The 20,211-nt window shown below is 39.3% G+C and overlaps 2 protein-coding genes across 4 annotated transcripts in view; one reads left to right on the forward strand and one right to left on the reverse strand.

Annotated features, from left to right (window-relative positions):
• Positions 1–978, forward strand: part of LOC133991641 (girdin-like) — a 66,038-nt gene extending 65,060 nt beyond the window's left edge. Inside the window, 1 exon segment of the mRNA XM_062430128.1 lies at positions 85–978. Within this exon segment, the coding sequence (XP_062286112.1) occupies positions 85–978 (894 nt within the window).
• A 7,427-nt stretch (positions 979–8,405) lies between these two features.
• Positions 8,406–20,211, reverse strand: part of LOC133992224 (calcium/calmodulin-dependent protein kinase type II subunit gamma-like) — a 75,890-nt gene continuing 64,084 nt past the window's right edge. For 2 of the 3 annotated variants that reach the window (XM_062430940.1, XM_062430939.1), the window contains 5 exons: positions 18,854–18,908; positions 12,314–12,389; positions 12,087–12,181; positions 11,202–11,453; positions 8,406–10,149 (listed from right to left, as the gene is read on the reverse strand). In XM_062430940.1, coding sequence (XP_062286924.1) covers positions 11,221–11,453; positions 12,087–12,181; positions 12,314–12,389; positions 18,854–18,908 — 459 coding nt within the window. In that variant the 3' untranslated portion in view covers positions 8,406–10,149; positions 11,202–11,220. Of the gene's footprint in view, positions 10,150–11,201; positions 11,454–12,086; positions 12,182–12,313; positions 12,390–16,472; positions 16,578–18,853; positions 18,909–20,211 lie in introns of all 3 variants that reach the window. The other variant, XM_062430941.1, reaches the window with a different exon arrangement.

Here is a 20,211-nt window from a genome sequence, read left to right on the forward strand (position 1 = left end):
AATACAAATGCTATCCTCTGTTAAAAGAATTATGTTTTTAGTTGTCCTCTACTTTACTCTTGTTGTTTGCTCTCTCTTCTGTAGTCCGGCAGTCAGGAGAACCTCACAGTAGACTCTCCTCGCCTCTCCACTTCTTCTGAGCATGTGCAGAAAGAACGCACTTCCACGAGGGGGCGGGGCATATTACGCTCAGCCAGTGGGAAAGCAACGTCGGTATCTGATCGGCCCCCGAGATCTTCAGGACAACCAGGGCGCCCCACCCTGCGGAAGGCCGAGAGCACCCGTGTGAAAGGCTCCGTCCCGATGCGCTCTAGCCTGTCCTCGCAGGGCAAAGCCACATCTGTCTGTGAACGCCTGGACTCAGCTTCCTCTACACTGCCCCGGGCCAGCAGCGTCATCTCCACCGCAGAGGGTACCACACGGCGCACCAGCATCCACGACCTGCTGTCGAAGGACAACCGGCAGCCCGTGTCCGTCGACGCCTCTCCTCCCGTCGCGGCCACCAAGGCTGCACCCAGTGAGTACCACCCCAACAGCACCAACCTAAAGGGACCCCTTACCACCACCATCCCCATGCCCAAGTCACTCAGCTTACCTTGCCATAGCTTGGAGGACCCCGAGCTCTCCACCCTCGAGTCTTTCCTTGGCCCCTCCTTCACTGTAGAGTCGGTGTTCATGGACTCCATCTTTAGTGAGTCAGCGGGCAAAAACCTCCCCTTCCTGTCTCTTAACCCCACCCTTGTCAGCAACATCAGTGGGCCCCCAGTTACAAATAAAGCACACCCTCCTCCGACCCCAAACCACATTTCCAACCAAAACCAGACCCCTCACGGCCAATCAAACGGCCAGACGAGATCCAGCCCCGCCTGTGTGAAAGAGTATAACGAGGGCGATGAACCCAACTGTGTGAATAATTCGGACCAGTCTCTCAACCCAGAGGACAACCAGTCCCTGTGGTACGAGTACGGGTGTGTGTGAATGACAGGGAGGTTCTGGTTTGCTGATCTATTTTACCAGACTTGACTTAAGAGACGATAGAGAGATGAATCCTCCTCCTCCTCTGCATGTATTTATCAGAGCACTATCTATCAGTGTGGTGTTTTTGTTTCATTCTTTTCTGTTTGCCATGGTGCTGAGTGGTGGATTTTTTTTTTTTTTTGTCACCTCCACTTCTGATCTTTTTTTTCTGTCTTGTTCTGTTCTCTAAAGTGGGATTTTGATGAATGTTCTTCCGTCCAAAAGCATCATTGTTTTACCATCAAATCTGTTTCTCTGGCTAACACTGTTACCAGACTATTATCTGCAGTATTGGGTTCATGCATCACAGTTGAGACTTAATGTTTCTGTTCATAGCTTCAGTCTTAAATTAGCAGTAAGATTTATAAAATACTGAAATTCACATGATGCTGAAATACACCGAGTCATAGCAGAGTCGGTGAATCTGCAGCAGAATCTCTTTAATCTCAGACATAGCTGCATCAGTTTGTTCATTTCAAACCCAAATTAAAGTTTGTCAATGTGTCAGATAATAGATTGACTTTCCGCCTGCTGTTTATTTTGATGTTTCAATGTATCGGTGAGTCTTTTTCACTGCTTTTAACTCAGTTGCATTATCCACTAAACTGCATGGCTTTGAAACGCTCATTTTGATTGCTGTGATCAAAATGGATATCATTTTTATCCTCTTTTTGTTTCTATGGATGATGTGTACTTTTTTTGTACATTTGACACTTTTTTCTGTATTTTCTTTTACATATATTAACTAGAGCATTTGCTCTGTGGATGATGGGTTTTGATCTGATGGATCTGATCTGACTTCTTGGGCTGGTGACAAAATGATGAAGCTTCATTCCCAAAATGAGCTGAGAGGATGGGTATAGTTGGTGAAGTGAAAGTGGAATATGATAAAGGGGGATGGGGGGGTGTTTGGTAGAGTTGGTGAAACAGTAAGTCACTATAGTAAGTAAAGAAGAGTTTGCAGAGGTCAGATTGTTTTGTGAATGAAGCTTACATCATTTCATGTGGGATTTTGAAACTTTACATGCCAACACACGACAACTTGAGAATGGATATTTAATTATGTATTTTGGACTGACAGGATCTTGTACAGATTGTTGTAATCATTATTAAGTTATAATCAAAGACGAGCACTGCTTATTGTGCCAATACTAGTCGACCTGTCCACCTCTAGACCCTTATTTATTTCTGCTTTTGTACTCAGTAGTTGCTGTTTTGAGGTTTCCTCATTATATTTATATTAATCTACAGTATATGCAGGTATGAACTTTCTTGTCGCTGTCTACAGATGTAACATAAACATTGCCTTTGTCCTACAGATGTGGAGGGCAGAAAGTCTAAAAGCAGGAGTGGGGAGCCGCAGCAAAGCTGCTAAAGCCCCCCCCCCCCCCACCCTCGTCTGTCTGCTACCATGCTGTGAACGCGTGGTGAGTGAGCGCTGCTCGAGTGGGAGGAAGAGGGGTGGAGGGGATGGGGTTTGGTCTTGTCTCCATGGGAACCTAAAACATGGTGTAACAGATGTCGTCCATCCTGCCGTGCACTTGCTTCTCCCTGCTTCTCTAAGCTGTTACCCCAAAGCCCCCCACCCCCTCACTGTCCTGTCCGTCGCCCCCGCTGTCCCTGTGGTGCCAAAGGTCTGTTCAGAGCCTGATGAGACCCCGGTCTGCATGGCGTACGGGTGATTTTACCACCAGTGGTTGAATGCTTTGCCTGCTTGAGTCCTACAACTCCAGCACCTCGTCTCTCCCTCCACGATGCTCCTCGTGTTGTACGTAAAGGTGACTGCTGAGTGGTGAAAAACGTTGCTGTTTCCAGGCTTCTTACTGTTGCCGTAATGCTGCATGGCTTCGGTGTAGCACTGAAATCCTTCCCCCTTCTCCTTCCCTTGACAATGCATGTAGACCCAGGCTGGCTGCTTCCCTCTGTCTCCTGTCATTCATGACTGTCTTAAATTATACAGTTTCTGACTTTTAATCTTGTTTCTCTCTTTTTTCCCTCCTTTCTTCCTTTTGTGTTTTTATTTTATTTTTCTAATCTGTTTTTCTTTCTTTTCTTAATCTTTCCACTCTTCTTTGCTTGCCTGGGACTCAGAGAGAAAGGTGGCCTTGGAGCTGTGTGTCTGAAGCCTAGTAGAGTTAATCTGCTGAGACCGTCTACAGTGAGAAAAGATTGTATATCCCAATTTCCCTTACTTCCCCTCTTTTGTTTTTAAATCCACGACACTTCAGTAGAGAAAAGTGGCTTCCTTCTCTGTTTTGTTTTTTTCCTTGAATCAAGGAAATGACAAAAAAATACTGCAGTGACCGCTTTTTTTTTTCTATAAAGACTGCTGTGGCAGATTGCACTGCCATGTGTCCTTCAGTGTGACGGACTGCTAGATGTGCACTAGTCTCTACAGATTAAGATTAAAGTGCCAACGTTCACACAACAGCCAAAAGGGCGATCTTAAACCAGACTCTGATGACTCCACTTTGGGTCTTTCTGTGCAACTTTTAAAAAATCAGCTGGACCTTCTTCTGCCCGAAGGATGAATCTTTTTGTTATGGGGCAGCCAGCACAAGCAAAGACAACGTAAAGTCCGGCTCGCACAGAACTTTTTCAAAGCATGTCGACACAAACATCTCCAGCTCAACCTGCTATCAGCCTTGATGAATCACAATCTGCATGGAGCAATCAATCAGCCAATCAGTCAATCACCCCCACTCCCTCTATCCAATCAAAGAGGAGGACACCGCTTTGTGGGGATTTTACTTGCCAGAATGCCAAAATGACTTGGACGGGAAGCCATGATAGCTGTGTGATTGGCTGCCAATCATGAGTGGAGGTTGTATGATCTGAGAGAGAGAAAGAGAGAGAGAGAGAGAGACTGATGACTGGAGCGTTCCAGGTCACCTATATGACAGTTGGCAGCCATGGCTCATGCCACCACAGAGACACCCTGAAACCAACCCTACATACTGTACTGTTCATCTTAGCTTGAATCATATATCATCATAGATCACACCAAATCATCTCATATATCGCTTCGCATCCTGCTCAGTAATGGCACACTTCCTGTATATGAACTATCTGGAGTATAGGTGACCTGTAACCTGTCCGGCGAACGCAGAACATGTGCAGATATCTGTTGCTGTGATGATGAGACCCAGTGTTTTCCTCCTTTTCCACTTTTACATAAATCCATTTGATGTAATTAAAATTCATCAAGAGAACTGTGTGGTTTTTTTCTTGTGTTTGGTGAAATCAAACAAAACAATAAACCAATACAAAATATCAAAAAAAGGCAGGGAAAATTGAGTATTTGTACATCTTGGTTTAAACTTGTTCAATCCAGCCACAAACATGACTCATTTAGGCTACAAAATAATTTAACTGTGTTATTATTAGGTGTGACAGCTGACACTGTGAGCAAACTCCCAGCTGTCAATTATATATAATTTTAATTGTGTACGTCATTTTTTTAAATGTTAAATCACCAACTAACATACAAAAACTTCGATATCTCAGCTTGAAAAAAAAAAACCAAAACAATAAATGTCTTAGATGAATATGATACTGCAGTACATTTATGCTTGGCAGCGTCTTTTCATTCTTGACCTTATTTAATTTTAAGCAGGTCATTGATTTAAATACAAGTCGTACACATGGTAAACTTTGCCATATGATATGCAGGCATTAGTATGGAGCAGATGTCTAATCATCCACAAGTAAAAACACCTGTGAGGTTTTGTTTGTCTGTAACAAAAGAAAAAAAACGTGTGTAGCTGTGACAGTGCAGACACGTGGATGCACATCTGTAGCTTCTAGTCGCATTTTTAATTTTGCTGAGCCTGTTTGGAGGATTTAATTTCCCACCACTGCCCTCATCATGTTCATGCTGGCATGCCTAATGTGAGTCACCTGAATGATGGAGAGAAGATGTCATCATAAATCACAGGTATGAAAACACTCACTCAAAAGCTGAAACTTTTACCTCGTTTAAGCCAAAAAAAAAAAAAAACAGCTTCCAATGATAACTATTAGCCTGGCTGCTAGTGTTTGACTGAGAAATGCTGTTTGCGGTTCAGCTTTGGTTGAATGTGTTGGTCTTTGGCGCCTCGTAGTGGTGAGAGGCAGAACTGCAGCAACAACAAATGTAATTATGTTATAGATAAAATGAGAAGGACAACTCTACCTTTCAACTGCAAACAAATATATTCAATATAAGATATTTTTCTCTGTCTGATATGGAATATCTTTTCTAAATAGGGCTGGAAAAAATGGTTGAAATCAATATTAAGATTTGTTTTCTCTCTTGGTAAAAAAACAAACAAGATATGAAAAATAGGCTAAACACACTCAATGCATTGGACATCCGACAACTTTGTGTGGGTAAAACAAAGCCAATTAGTCAATATTCAAAATGTTGTTGAAAATGTAGTGATATTGAAATGCAGTAGATTATAAAACAATACCTCAGTAAATGAATCCCCGGCCCTATTTTCCCAGCAAAATATAATAAACCACAGCATTTAAGTATTAGACTATTTAATATTTAATTGCCCCACACAGGAATATTTAAAATTGCAATGAGATAAAACAGAGCAGTATTGAAATGCTATTTTTATTAAATACTCTTCCATTTTACAGTAATAACAAAGCTATGAAGAACAACCATACAACAAACACCTTGTAGTTTTAAATGTATGATTTTTATTAACTGTATGGTCATGCAAAAAATCCAGCATCCAATTGAAACTCAGAGTATAGACATATGTAGCCCCTTTATTATAAGGTTACAATGCAATAAATGTACTTACAAAGGGGTACATACAAGCTAAGGCTTTTGCTAATCTTTTATGCATTTTAATGTGAGATAACATCACTTTTTGATTTCAATATCTCAGACAGAGCAGTTTCATAACCTTGAGGATGCAAGTAACATAGATTTCCATTTTCTTCATCAAGTAAACAGTGAAAAATTACCAGAAAGTAGACATGCATATTTCTTCCATTTGTAAAACTGCATATATAGTGTTGCCGTTAAAGATTGTGGTTTTTAAATGATTCTTTTCCAACATTTTTGTTTTTTAGCATTTCAAGGATCTTTCTGCCGCTCAGTTCATTTGGGTACTGTTGCCAAAGTATTTGAACATTTCCACCTCAAAGATTTATATGAAGCAAAACTAATTATTACTTTGTAGGTAGTTGGTGCAATAAACCCCAGATTACTCAGTGTAGAGTTTATATTTGGTCTCGTATCCTATATACAAAAGTGAGAATCACACATACATAATAAATACCCTGTCAATGTTAAAAAGCTATGTGCTGCCTTAAAGTGGATTTCTATATTTCAGCTGAAGCAGGAAGTTGCAGGACAGTAGTGTGCAAAAATATTTCTCTTTTGCCACCGTTTCTGGTGTTAAAACTGCTGGAAATATGACCTGTGCTATTTTTTTTAAAGGGCCAATTCACCCAAATTACAGAAGTAATTTCATGGAGATATTTTTGGTTGTATGTGTACACATTTTGAGACATCCATATCAGTCCTCAGTTGATACTAATACAATGGAAATGAATGGAATTTACTCTGTGGTTCCCTGTTGTATACATGTGGCAGAAATCTGTGATACGAATAGCTTGAGATGCATGAGGAAAAAAAAGTCTAAATTAATGTTTTTAAGACTCAAAAGCATGGTCATGATGGTGGTTTAGCTGTATAACAGTGATTCTCAACCTGTAGTCCCTCTGAGGGGTCACAAGATGATTAACAGGACAAACTCACACACTTTTTTTGTTGTTGCTGAACAAATTGCATTTTTTCCAGATTTTTCTCAAAAAATTGATAGTTTTATCTCTTCAGGCCTCATAATATGATCTGAACTAAAGAGGCTGAGAGGAGAAAATGACTTATGAGATGTGTGACAAAGGGTTACTACCTCATTATGCAACCTTGTCCCCTAGAAATGATGTTCATATACAGCAAAACTGTTTTCTCACAGAAAGGAGGTAGATGATGGGTGTATTAGACACAGGACTCTAACACTGGAGACTGAGGTTCACATCCACGTGGTTAGGTTTAGGCAACAAAGAATTGTGGGTAGTGAAAGATCATTGTTTAAACAAGGTAAAAATGTTGGGAATCACTGCTTTACAACTAACTTTAAAAAAGGTGTGAGTGGGCTCACTTCACCAGCTGCCTATTTCTAAGACTTCATAAAGATTAAGAACTGATACATTTTGAATAGTCATAGCAGGAAAAGTCTAGGTGTGACTATCAGTGACTCAAGTCCAGAATGCTGAAACTGGCAAAGTGCAGCCTTTATTGTATTTTTTAAACCTATGGTTTTCCTGCTTTAACACGTCAAAATGTCTGTTTTGTCTTCATATTAATCCATTAAAAAATGCACATTTGAACTTTATCCAACTGTCCAAATACTTTGGCAAATTGACTTTTTAAAAAATATAACCTGTAAATCCAACAGCATTGTAATCTTTCATCTAAACTCTCCCATGACTGTGTGGAAGTACACACACACATACACACAATGAAAAGCATATTGTCAGGTTGGTGACATCAACAGACAACTGGGCCAGCGCCCACAGCACAAACAGAACTACTTTGAGCTATAAAAAACATCACATAGTTTCAGTACTGGTTTTACAACGCATTGTCGTCATGGTGAAAAAGTGGAGGAGGGACACAGTTTTCATGGCATGTCAGATATGTCACAGCACTCAGAAGCACAGGCGGTTGATACAGTAGGTTTGGGCTCACATATGATTCACAATGTGTGTGTTTTTTCCCCATCTTTTCAACAGTTTTGGTGTCATTACGCAGACATGATATGTGATGATTTGAAGCATCATCATGATTTTAGCTTTTAGGCGACCACCAGCAACAGCCCAAGTAGTGCATGAGTCACAATGGAGCAGCATAGCACAGAAAGACAGGACAGACGGCAAGCCTCACCCCTTCGCTGGTACAAAGTCACACACTCACAAAGTTTCTACGACACGGTGAAAAATAAACAGTTAAACGACTGACACAGAGATATGCTTGTCCTCTTTTTAAAGGGAGAATATTTGATCTCATGTGCTTATATGATGTTGTGAATTCCAATATTTGTGTCAAGATTTCAGCATTCGGTGTCTGTGTTCGTCTGTGTGTAAGGGGATAAGAGTAAAAAAGGGTTGTGGCAGTTTTCAGCCTCTTTCAACCCGTTTTTTTTCTTTTCTTTTTAAACAGCTCTGGCTAAAACAACTGATAAAAATATCAACATCAAAACACTAACAACTACAACGTTTACAACAGAAACTGTGACAAAAGGGACCAAATCTATTGATTGCCATCAGCAAAGGCCCACAGCCCTCGAGCCCACATAGCCCTCTTCTCGTTCCATCATGCCTTTTAATTATTTTTTTTGTCCAATCCCTGGCCAGCAGTCAGTCCCTTCCCTCCGCTGCATTCTCTTTTTTAACATGCTTTTTTTAGTGCCAGGACTTCACACAGAAGTACAGCAAGTCAAGACGGAGAAGATACACAGTTTAAGAACACAATCAGAACAAGAGACAGGCATAAGGGTGACATCATCACTTTTTATCATCGTCGTCATCACACGGTGTGGTGCTATTAAGACAATCATGAGGGCTGGTTAGCGAGGGTCACAGGAGTAACAACTGTAGAGAGTATAAGAGGCAGGAATGATAGATGTCAGGGTGGAAGGGAAGGATTTGGCGAGCGTAACCTGAAGTTGCAGAAAGGTTCACTCCCCCTCAGAAGAGCGAATACAACAGCATCGAGTCTTAAGTGTCTGTGCGAAAAACAGTACAGCCCATTAGATATTTCAAATAAATCATGCTTCACGTCAAAAATACACAAAAACAGAAGAACAGAACTAGAAGTTTGGCGTGAGTGTGTCCGTGCTTTCAGATTACGTAGTTCAGAGATTTTAGGAGCTTTAGACGTTGACCAATAGCGCCTTCTAGTGTTCGACTCTGAACACTGCAGGGGCAGAAAGATGGAGGCCTTCTGCAACTTCAGGATGAGCTGGCCTGGACGTTGTGTCTAAAGCTCGAGAGAGGCTCGGCCCTAAAGGCTAGAGCACGAGGACGCTGAATGTGCATGTATGTGTGCATGCATGGTGTGTGAGTATATTTGTGTTTGTATTTACACCAAGGGACATCAAACAGGAAAAAAAAAACACCCACACACTCATGCTTAAAACTCCCCTCCCTTCACACTGAAAGAAAATCCCCCTTTTCTCCTATATAAATATCTATTTATTCACAATTCTATTAAATAAAATCCCTCTTTTGATTAAACATTTTTTTCAAACACAAAATACTTGAAAATACATCATTCAGAAGATAAAAACCAACAGCTTGATAACACATAAGAATACAAAAAGACAAAATAAAAATAAAGGTCCCTTCAGTAACATATCACAATGCCTAAAACCGCTTTCAAACATTGTGTACATATGTTCAAACCCGACACTTAAAATGGGTATTAAATTCTGATAATTATTAGTAGCTCCCCCTTCCCATAAACCCAACCCACATATGTTAATAATAAACCAAACAATACTTCTATTAAAGCAGACTTTCTGCTGTTCTCTCAAGACAAAACCAAACCAAAAAAAATCACATTTTCTTGAGATTGTATAGTTGCTGCCCCTGTTCTATTCACTATGTGTGTGAAATGTATTTCTTTTTCTGTTGTTATATATATATTTGTATATATTTTTTTTTACATGTTAATACTTTTCCAGACAGCAGACAAAACAAAGACAGGGTAATAAAGGCCATGGGAGAAAAGGACCAGGACAGCATCACCCCTGTGTCGCCACCAGAAGCATGCACCACCTGCAGGAAGGGACTGACATCACAAGCTGCCGGGCCCCAACATCAACTAGCTAGGGTTGAACTGGATTGGTGTTGGTCGGTGTAGTCGGTCATTCAGTCAAGCTTTTTAATTTGTTTTGTTTATTTTTATTTCCTACATTGTAATGATACATTTTTTCCCCCACTTTTTTTTTTTTTTTTTGTTTTTTTTACAACTTGCCAAGCCGCCTCTTCCCAGCCCGGATCCAGGAACCAATCCGACCATGGAGAATAAATGCTCCAAACAGCTTTAGAATTCAGGCAAAGCTGAGGAAGGAAGAATGCAACAGTTAGAGTGAAAATTGTCTTGAAAGGGGATCTATTATGCTCATATCCCGCTCTATACTTTTATTCTGGGACTCCACTAGAGTAGCTTTGCATGATTCATAGTTTAAAAAACTCTTTATTTATCTTGTACTGGCCCTTTATGTAGCCCATCAGTTCAGCCTCTGTCTCTTAATTGGCAGTTTAAGCTTAGTCTTTTCTGATTGGCCAGTTTTCCAGAAGCTTACCGAGGGGCAGGTGTATCCAAGTCATGTTAAACACTCCCTGCTTTACTGCTTCATATTAAAATCTTTTAAATTACTAAATAATCTGAGACTTTTATTTTGAAGAATTTGCAGGATATTAAACGTGTTCCTCACTGAATTAGGAGAGCTTCATTATCGGGTTAAAAACTGGTTGACACACAACATACTGTATGGATATATTTGGAGCTCTTTGCTCAGTGGATCAGTTAGAAATAATGCAGGGAGGAATAGTACAAGCAGAAACAGCTACAGAAGTACTGGCCAATAAATAGTTAGACCATGTAACCACCCAACTAAAATCACAAATGTGATTCTGTTTGTATACATCTGAAACATACGACATGTTAATTACTGAGCTTTAATGGTATTTTTGTCTTTTTAAAAGCATCACTCCCTCCATTCCCATCAAATTAGATTTCAAATTAAGCTAATAAAATCCTAGTTCATTATATTTGTGAGAAATGTGTCTTTTCATTACAGATTATCAACATACACTGTATGTTTTGTAAGTGCCTCCAGTAAACTTAACAGATGCTTGTTGCCTTAGTTTCAAGGCAGACTAATTCATCAGGATGAGCTCTGTGGCAGGGTGTTTCCCAGCTGAGGGACAGACTAATAAAAATGTTGCTGCCTCAAGGCTACAAGCTGCATATTGTAGCTTTAAGTAATTGTTGCACAGTAAAACCCCTCAGAATATCCACACAACCTCTCATCATAATCCTTGCATGCAGCATAAAATTGTAACTGCAGCCTTCAGACAGTCTTGATAGTGTGGTTTCGTGAGTGTACCTGGGCCTGGGTTCTCAGTTCACTGCAGGGGTGCAGCCGGTGCTCCTGAGCAGTGGAAGTGCACATTGAGCCATTTGGCATCGCGGCGATGCCACACTCGTGTCTCCTCCGACTGGCAGGAGCGTGGCCGGCCTTGGGTGTCCATGTACTGTGTCAGGCGGATGTAAGCGATGCAGGCAGCGTCCTCGCCGATCAGATGTACGTGGGGGTTGAGGATGGTGGTGTGCACTGGCTTGCTGTTTTTACTCAGCACTGTGGAGATGAAAATATGTAGTTCAGCAGTTTGTGAGTGGACATTTCAGGTGTCAATGTTAAATTAAGTTGAGAATTTGAGAATATTTAGCATATTACAGCTGCCGTTGACAACATGTTTTGGCAGTTTAAAATGGTAGAAAGAACTGAATGAATGTATCACATAATCCTAAATATGAAGGTAAAGGCAGTGCCATACACTGGTATTCATTATTCCTGCCAGTCTGATAAATAGATAACACAGGTTTCTACAGGGATGTGAGGGGCAAATCTAATATTTGAGAATCCAGCTTTATCTGGAAGAAGGAGATAATGTAATTTCACATAATTCTCAGGAAGATAAATATGCACAACCAAACCACAATTTTCTTGGGCAAAATGATGATGTTTTTCTCAACTTTGGTAATTTAGGCTTTGACAGAGGCTGCATTTGCCCAACAATCTCCATGTAAGTTTTTTCAGATTTTACATTATACATTTCTTGTACATTAATAAATAATCATAAAATGGTTATTTCAAACTAAACTCTTGTTAAGAGGTCTGCTGCTGGGAGCCTGAAGATTAAACAGGAAAAGCAAGCGATAAAATGATACAAGACTGAGCTACAAATCTGCACAAAACTGAACAACGTACAGTTCTCAAAGTAGAACTTGTGAAAGTCCATGCCCTCCACCAAGTTTCCGAGAGCCTCGGGTTCAAAAGAGGTCAGACCCGGGTCACAGATTCTCCTGTCAGAGGAAAACACAATCATAAATAAAACCTCCAGATAAGAGATGCAGAACAGATAACATTACTTTCAAAGCTTTGGTAAGATCAAGGTGAACACTGAGCCCAGACGTTTTCTGCATATGCAAACTTACGTGTAAGCCTCAAAATCTCCATTGTTGATGGCTTCAATCAACTGCTCTGTCATCTTTATTATCTCCTGTTTACGAGCTGAAATCAGAAGAATGGGGAGAGGAGGGGAGGGAAAAGACAACCAGAGGAGGTTAAACACAGTCAGAAATCATTTGGAGGTTGAACATGCACAGCCCACTCCTTGCTCTCCCTTACAAGGCTGAAACCTCTGACATTTGAAATAAGTTCATCACTTGGGCACCACCTCTGGTAAGGATCACTATGGCATTTGAAGTTACCCTGTACAAAATACACCATGCTGTCCACTCTCCATATTACACACAGCATCAAGGGTATTTGATGTTGTATCCGATGTTTAAGAATCCATTTAAACACAAACTTCAACTGCGACAACTGATATAGCTCAAAATCTTTCATTGTGCACACAAACCCACACAAATGAAATGCACTGCAATTTTCTAATTGAAATACACCAGAAAGTCACAATCTGCATGCACTCTCTGAATAAACTGTACTGAGAAGAGTGGTATGCTATAAATCACTTTTAACTAATATACAACTTACATCTGCTGAGCCAGAAGAATTATCTAGAAAATCCTCTACACATGCATGTCACACTGTGTTCATCTTAAAAAATAAGAAAGACCAAAAAGAACCGGTAATTTCCTCAAGCACTAAAACTATCTGCCAACAAGTGGCACAGAAAGTCAGAAGAGACAGTCTGAATACTGCTTTCAGAGCCTTTGCACAACCTGCCTGGCTCTTACTCCGCTGCAGGTTGCAGCTTCTGCCTGCAGGGGCCGACAGAGCGGACTCAGGTTCAGGACAGGAGCTCTGAGTTGGACTGGTCTGAACTACAGGAGCACTGCAACTCCAACCAGTCTCCTGCACAAGACTAGTTGCAGGCAGGTACAGTCATTCCAGTAAGATAAAATAGTTGATAGTGAAGCTGTTAAGCCATGTATGCAACGATTTAAATGGCATTCTACTGAACAAATATATCAAGCAGTGATTACAGGAGGTTAAACTCATGCAGAGGGGGAGCAGTAGGTTGCAGTTGGACCTGAGAGCCAGTAGATGGTAGCACAGGAGGACAGAGGAGAGCAAGTTTAGAGAGGTTGGTTGGAAGAGTGGAAAAGAGACTGTCAACAGTTTAATTCATGTGGATCCATGAATACCACAATGTGTTTTAATGTTCAAACTAGGGACTTTTGGTTGAACAATGTAGTGGGAAGACGTGTAGTATTTTCCGCCTGTACAATTTTTGAAACAATCGTTAATTATGTCTATTTTCAGTGCACAAGTTTATTTTAATTAATGATACTATGCATTTACACTGGAATGAATGAATAAATCAACTCAAGCAGGCTGAGAAAGTCAGGCACAACAGACTTCTCTTGCATATGGAGGAAAAGTTAGCAAGATGGTGACCGCACCTTCTCCTCTCATGCTTTTCATTAAGATTAACAGGACTGAGTGAACTTCACACTCTTGATTATTAGACATTTTAAAATCTATATTATGAAGAGGGATTATCTCATACAGCACACATCTGGTTGAGAAGAATAAAAAAAGCTGACTGATGCAATTATCCTCATAGATTATGCCAACTCTCTCAGCCTAGACCTGTATACCAAAAGGGTTAAACTACAATCTGAATTTGACTTGCTCTCTACTGGTAAAGCAGAGAGGGACATAATATGAATATGGTGATAAAGCCAGTTCCCCTATTAACATCAATCTGCTTATCACTTTATACCTCAAGTCTATTACTCCTAACTACTGATCCAACTAAAATAAACTCTGTCTTCACTTCCTTTTACTCTAATCTCTATAAATCAAACCCACTGTAAACAAGAATACAATAGATAATATTTAAGATACCTCAGATATGCCTACTATAGAGTCAAATGGCAAGAAGGACTTGGATAAACCTATACAGTTTGTGGAAATAGCCACTTTTAATGCAAAATAACAAATGCCAGGTCCAGACGTATTTCTGTTGGACTTTAGTTTTCCTGCCTACTATCCCTTTTATTATTAGACATAAACATGTGTAATGATTAATTGAAACAAGACTCCCCCTTTCAAACTTTCGAAGCCTCAATTTAGCTCGTTCTCAAGAAAGACAATAACTCTGAAGATTACAGCAGCTGGAGACCATTTAGTTTGTTGAATTGGGATCTAAAGCTACTCGCTGTGGTCTTGGCATGCTGTTTGGATCCTTGTCTGCCATACATAATTTCTAAAGAACAAACAGGGTTTGTTATAGAACAGCAATTACCCTCTAATATCAGAAGACTCCTGACACCTCTCAAACATGGGCACATTGTTAGATGCGGTGAAAGCCTCTGATTGGGTTGAGTGGGATTATATTTTTTTTCTTCTGGGGATATTTGGCATCTATATTAATTTCTTGGATACTACTTTTTATACTCTGCTCCTATTGCTTGTGAGACAACTCATTAAAAGAAAGGTCTGACTACTTCCCTTTAAAAGACGAACCAGGCATAGTTGCCCCCAAACCCTTCCCATTCTTCACTGGTATTTATAGACTTTGACAGGAACATAGAGTATCTCTCTATGCTGATGACATTTTGCTTTATATCACAGACCTGGGTATTTGTTTGTATTTATGTGCGATATTTTACAAATCTTAACAGCCATTGGGTCATTTTCAGGCTATAAGTTAAACATCAGTTGTTAATGAGGCAACTAAGCAATTGCCATCATGTACCTTACTATTCTGATTGGCCAACACTAGTTTCTGTCATTTAAGTGTCAATATTGCTCACTCACTGCCCTCTCTCCATGAGAATATTTTTACCAAGCTAGTTACGGAGATTGAATCTGATCTTAAGTGCTGACACTCTCTCCCTCTCTCTATTAATGGCAGAATCAGTTCTTAGAGACTATTTTTTACTTTTCCGGTGTCTTCCAATATATTTGCTACAATAATCACTATATTATAAAGAAGCAAACGGGACGGGAGGTCTTGCATTGCCTAACCTTTTATTTTATTATTGGGCTGCCAATCTTTAAAAAGAAATCATGCCTGGTGTCACTCTTATAACCTTGATTGGTGTTTAATGGAGGACAAGTCAGTCCACTCATCATATATGGCAGCTCTGGTCTATGCCCCTGTGACTTCTTGTTAACCTAAATACAATAGAAATACAGTTGTACTCTTTTTTTTTTTTTTTAATATGAAAAATTCAGGCAACATTTCAAACTTTCTGCTCCCATCCCATGCAGCCCCATTTGTAATAACCACTTGTTTCCTCCCTGTAATTTAGATACAGATTTCACTTTGTGGACAGAGAGAGGCCAAGCTCGTTTCTCAGATTTATATTTAGAGGGCTCATTTGCCACTTTTAATGATCTCTGCGTCAAGTATAATTTACCTCAATCTCATTTGTTCTGGTATTTTCAAGCTCGTAATTATGCTTGCACATATTTTACATCCTTCCCCCAGCTTTCAGCGGGTTCTCTTGTCGTTGAGGTGCTTTCTATCCCTAAGGCACGTGATATGATCTCAATTTTATATGACCTTATATCATCCTTGGGTATAGGTTAGGGGTAATTGGGAAATGGAGCTTGAATGGTGGGAAAAGGCACTAGTCAGGGTCAACTCAATATCTTCATGGGCCCATCTAAATTTAATTCAGTTTAAGGTCCTTCAGCCCAAATCCATCTTCTATTAAATCCTGGCTAAATGATTAAATCTCTTTTCTGTCGTTAGAAGAGGTGAAATATTCCTTAAAAGGTTCAACAGCCAATTTCTACAAAAGATGGCAGCCTATTATCTCATAAATAATATCCATCCTTTGAAGTACGCACCTTAACCATCCTTCTTATTGTACACTCCTCCACTATTTTAAGAAAGAAAGTATGTGTGTGTCTGTCTCCTTCTGAGAGTTTGAGATGGGTGGTGGGTCAGAGAACGATGTTGTTTTATTTCTTTGTTTTAACACACCAAAAAAAGGAGAGATCTGCACTTTATATTGAGCATTGGAATAATACTGGTTTCCAATAAATAATAATGGGCAAAAAATAATTTCCAAATGAGGCCACAGTTGCTGCTGATGTTGGATGTTGGAGGAGGAAGAAACACAAAGGTCATAGCTGAGAGTTTGATGAAGAAAACTGCTGCTGACTTACAGGTGGGCGGTGGGCAGCGAGGAGAAGGAGTCTGGGTCTGTTCCTCAATGGTGCTGCACTGTCTTAATGCCAAACTGTCTGTACTAGTAGACTCACAGGCAGTGACTACCCCCATCACAAGACAAACACACATATAAACATGAAGCAAATTGACATGGAGCCTTAGTGGATGTTTCTACATTATGGTGAGAGTTAACAAATCAATATTTGTTTAAATAATAGATGGTTTCATCTGTAAAATGAAATCTAAATGATTATTAAATAAAATCATTTTCCATCTATCAGCTAATCAAGTTAACTACTTAATGTTTCAGCACTACAGTCTACTATTGTAGCATAAGACACAAAACAAGGCACACTGACACAGGACAGTGGTGTAGAAAACAGATCCTGGTAGAAACAAATTACTGTACACACAAAGATAATCACAGTAATCAGACAGTAAGAAATAAGCTGGACAAGCTGCCCTGTGCAACCAAGCCCATCAGGTATCTTGTAATTCAAAATGAGTAACCTTTAAGCATCAAGGCCACATGGAGATCAGAAAGTTGTAAAGCTGCATCTGATTTTGTGAATGAAAGAGCTGAGGCATCCTAGCAACTGTTTCTGTGACTGAGTCTCAGAGTAGACGAGAGAATTACATGACATTCATTTACCTTTCTTCCACAGCAACTTACAATAAGTGAATTCAACCTCAGACAAAGACAGAAGAAAGAGGAGGAGGAACAGCCTCTCGATCCCATGTCAGTGATGATCCACTATAAGATTGAGTGCTAGTAAACCCACCGAAAGCTGCCTTAAGTGGATTAACTCTCTCAAAAGCTCTGGCCTGGGTCATTCACACGAAAACCTTAAAAAGGTTCATCCCTGGACGGAAGACGACTAATTAAAGGCTTAAGTGTCATGTGATGCCAGCATGCACACCAGCTCACAAAATGAGACTCAGGTACACACATAATAGGAAATAGTAACAGCTGCTATTCTCTCTGCATAGTTTCTCCCACAGATCCTCTAGCTGTCACCTCCTACAGCTCTGATGTAGAGCCAGTATGTATAGATCGTTTATTAATTACAGAGCTTTTAAAATCATTATAATTAAAGTTTTTTTGGGGGGGGGGGTTTGTAGAAAAATGAGACAATCCTGATGAAAAAACTAAAAGGGAGTTAAAATCAGTAGCTTTCAGCTTATTCATCTCTGTGTTTCCAGGTCAGATCGGTTGAGGGAGGAGGTCACAGCAGAAGTCACAGTGCCTTTTCTGGATATGAAAAGTTTGCTGTATGATTTTATTACTACAAAGTTCCTTAAAGATGCATTAATTGATTTTTTTTTCTGGCCACTTTGGGTAGACAATTTCACAACAAGCTGAAAAACAGATTTACTTAACCAGGACTCAGACTTATTTTTTTAAATTTTTTTTATTAAACTGCAGGTTATTTTTTCAATTAATGAATTAATTGCTTGGATTAAAAAAGAAAATCGTGTCCTAAAAGAAAAAAATGTGTAACACATTTTCTCAGAGCCAAAGACGTCTTCAAATGTCTTTTCTAGTTTGAATTGACTTACCGATTTAGCAAGTTACTTTTCAATTCCTAAAATAACCAAATTAAATCAACTATGTTGATAAAACCTATATTTTAAAAAAATGTTTGTTTTTTCTCTTTATTTTAATTATAATTTGCAGAATGTAATCAAGTGAATTTTGATTACTACGGGAAAAAAATTATACTGAATTATCACCCAGACCTGACCTGACAAAACCACAAATACATACATTTTTAGGTGGGAAAAGCTCTGGCTTAAAAAATTACGTATAATTCAGGGCAACGTACTTATAACAAGTGAGTAGAAAGGGAGAGACTTCATTCTCAAGTGCAGTTTAACAGAATGGACAAAGCTGCTGTGACCTCCTTTTTGGTTACGAGAGACATAAACGAAAGAACTGGCGTGCTCAACTCACAGTGATGGGAGCCGATCCAAAAAAAATCATAAAAATAACAATTGGAGTCATCAGCACTCCCAAATAAGTGTATGTCACTTCTGTTTCAGCCCTAAACGCTGAGGAAACCCCAGGCTTGAACAACAGGTTACGCGCATCTGTCACCTCATACATACACTGTCTTTATATCCAAGCGATTACATCACATGTATTACCTGTAACACTCAAGGCATCTGTCCTCTAACTACAAAACTCACTGGCTTTTCTGCCCTGACTGAAACCTTTACCCAGAATACCTGCATTACTATAAATATAGACAGAAGAAATATTAGGTATTGTAATATTTCTCTACCTGATCTAGACTCCAACAGAGCGACAAAATACCTGGATGTGATAAAGTGAACAGAAGGAAGCATGCAGAGTAGGTGAAAGTTGGACAAGTACCTTTACTACCTTTCATCTCCTCCTCTTCTGTGTTATTGCAGCTCTCTGTGGATCCCTGCCAAAAAAAAGATGGAACAAAAGAGAGAAGGAAAAAGGAATGGATGAAAAGAGATGGATAAAGGAAGGAAAAAAGAGAAATAGCAAGACAAATCATTTTTAATGTGTAAGTGAGGAAAGGTAGAGGAGGCTTTGGACAATTTGCCATTACGGAGACAAATACAACCTGACGGACAGATGGATGAATGGACAACTCCCTCCCAGGAGCACAAACCAGCCAGGACAGCAGTGAGGGGAAGCGCAGACAGCCACACATATAAAAACACACAAAGACCATGTGTGCGAAGAAAGTGTGTGAGAAAGGAGTGTGTGAGTGCATATTAGTGAGAAGAAAAGTGTCAATGTAAAGAAAATTGCGTAATAGCATTTGAATATCTAGTGGTATTAGTATTTTGCAAGCTTGTACACTAACATGACATTGCAAGCAGAGTGGCAGTTGCCTATTTTCCTAAAAAAGTCTCGAAAACATATTTGAAGCTAAAGTTTGGCAGTGTGCGTTTGCTGCTGTTATAAAAGGTTCGTGTAGGATTTTCTCTTTTGTATACATTAGAAATGACGTGTGTTCGTGTATCAATTCTGAAGTGGACGACAGAAATAATTACAGACTTTCACAATATTTGATTACATCACAAAGTGTATTGAGAAATGTGACTTACTGATTGTACATCTAGATGATGTATTAATAATGAATTTTACTTTCTCTCGCCTCTATATCCTTACACAATCAACACCCACTCACACAAAAATCTTAGTATTGTAAGTATTAAGCCAAATTATTCTTTTTATTTATCTTTTTGTTCCTTTTATCCCGTTGCTTCAACTTCTTTTGTCCTGTGTCATATGCGTCTTCCTTTTAATCATTCATGTGGCTCTATCAATAATAAAAGACACAATAAGGTGAAAACTGTGTGTCTTTAAATTGTAAAATTATGATTGATTTTTAAAATGGAATTGGAAAAAAAGTGTTTTGTATTTATTTGTTTTCCACTTCACATTTTGTTCAACCTTTGCTTAAACATTTACAGTTTATTTTTTATAATTTCCTGATTGCTTTCATTTAAAGACATCTTTCTTGTATTTTAAAGACATACTTAGAAAGAGTGCTACTTAGAAATGTAATTAACTCACAGAGCCAGTTCTGTGTGTGTGTGTGTGTGTGGTTGTGTGTGTGTGAGGTCCTGCTTTTAAAATATTAATAATCATTTAAAGACAGAATAATGAAATAAAATTATTAATTTTTTAAATAACTTTTAGTGATTATTTTAACATTAAGTTTAGTAATACACCATGAACATTCACAT

The sequence above is a fragment of the Scomber scombrus genome, chromosome 12 (assembly GCF_963691925.1).
Source record: "Scomber scombrus chromosome 12, fScoSco1.1, whole genome shotgun sequence".
Taxonomy (NCBI): Eukaryota; Metazoa; Chordata; class Actinopteri; order Scombriformes; family Scombridae; genus Scomber; species Scomber scombrus.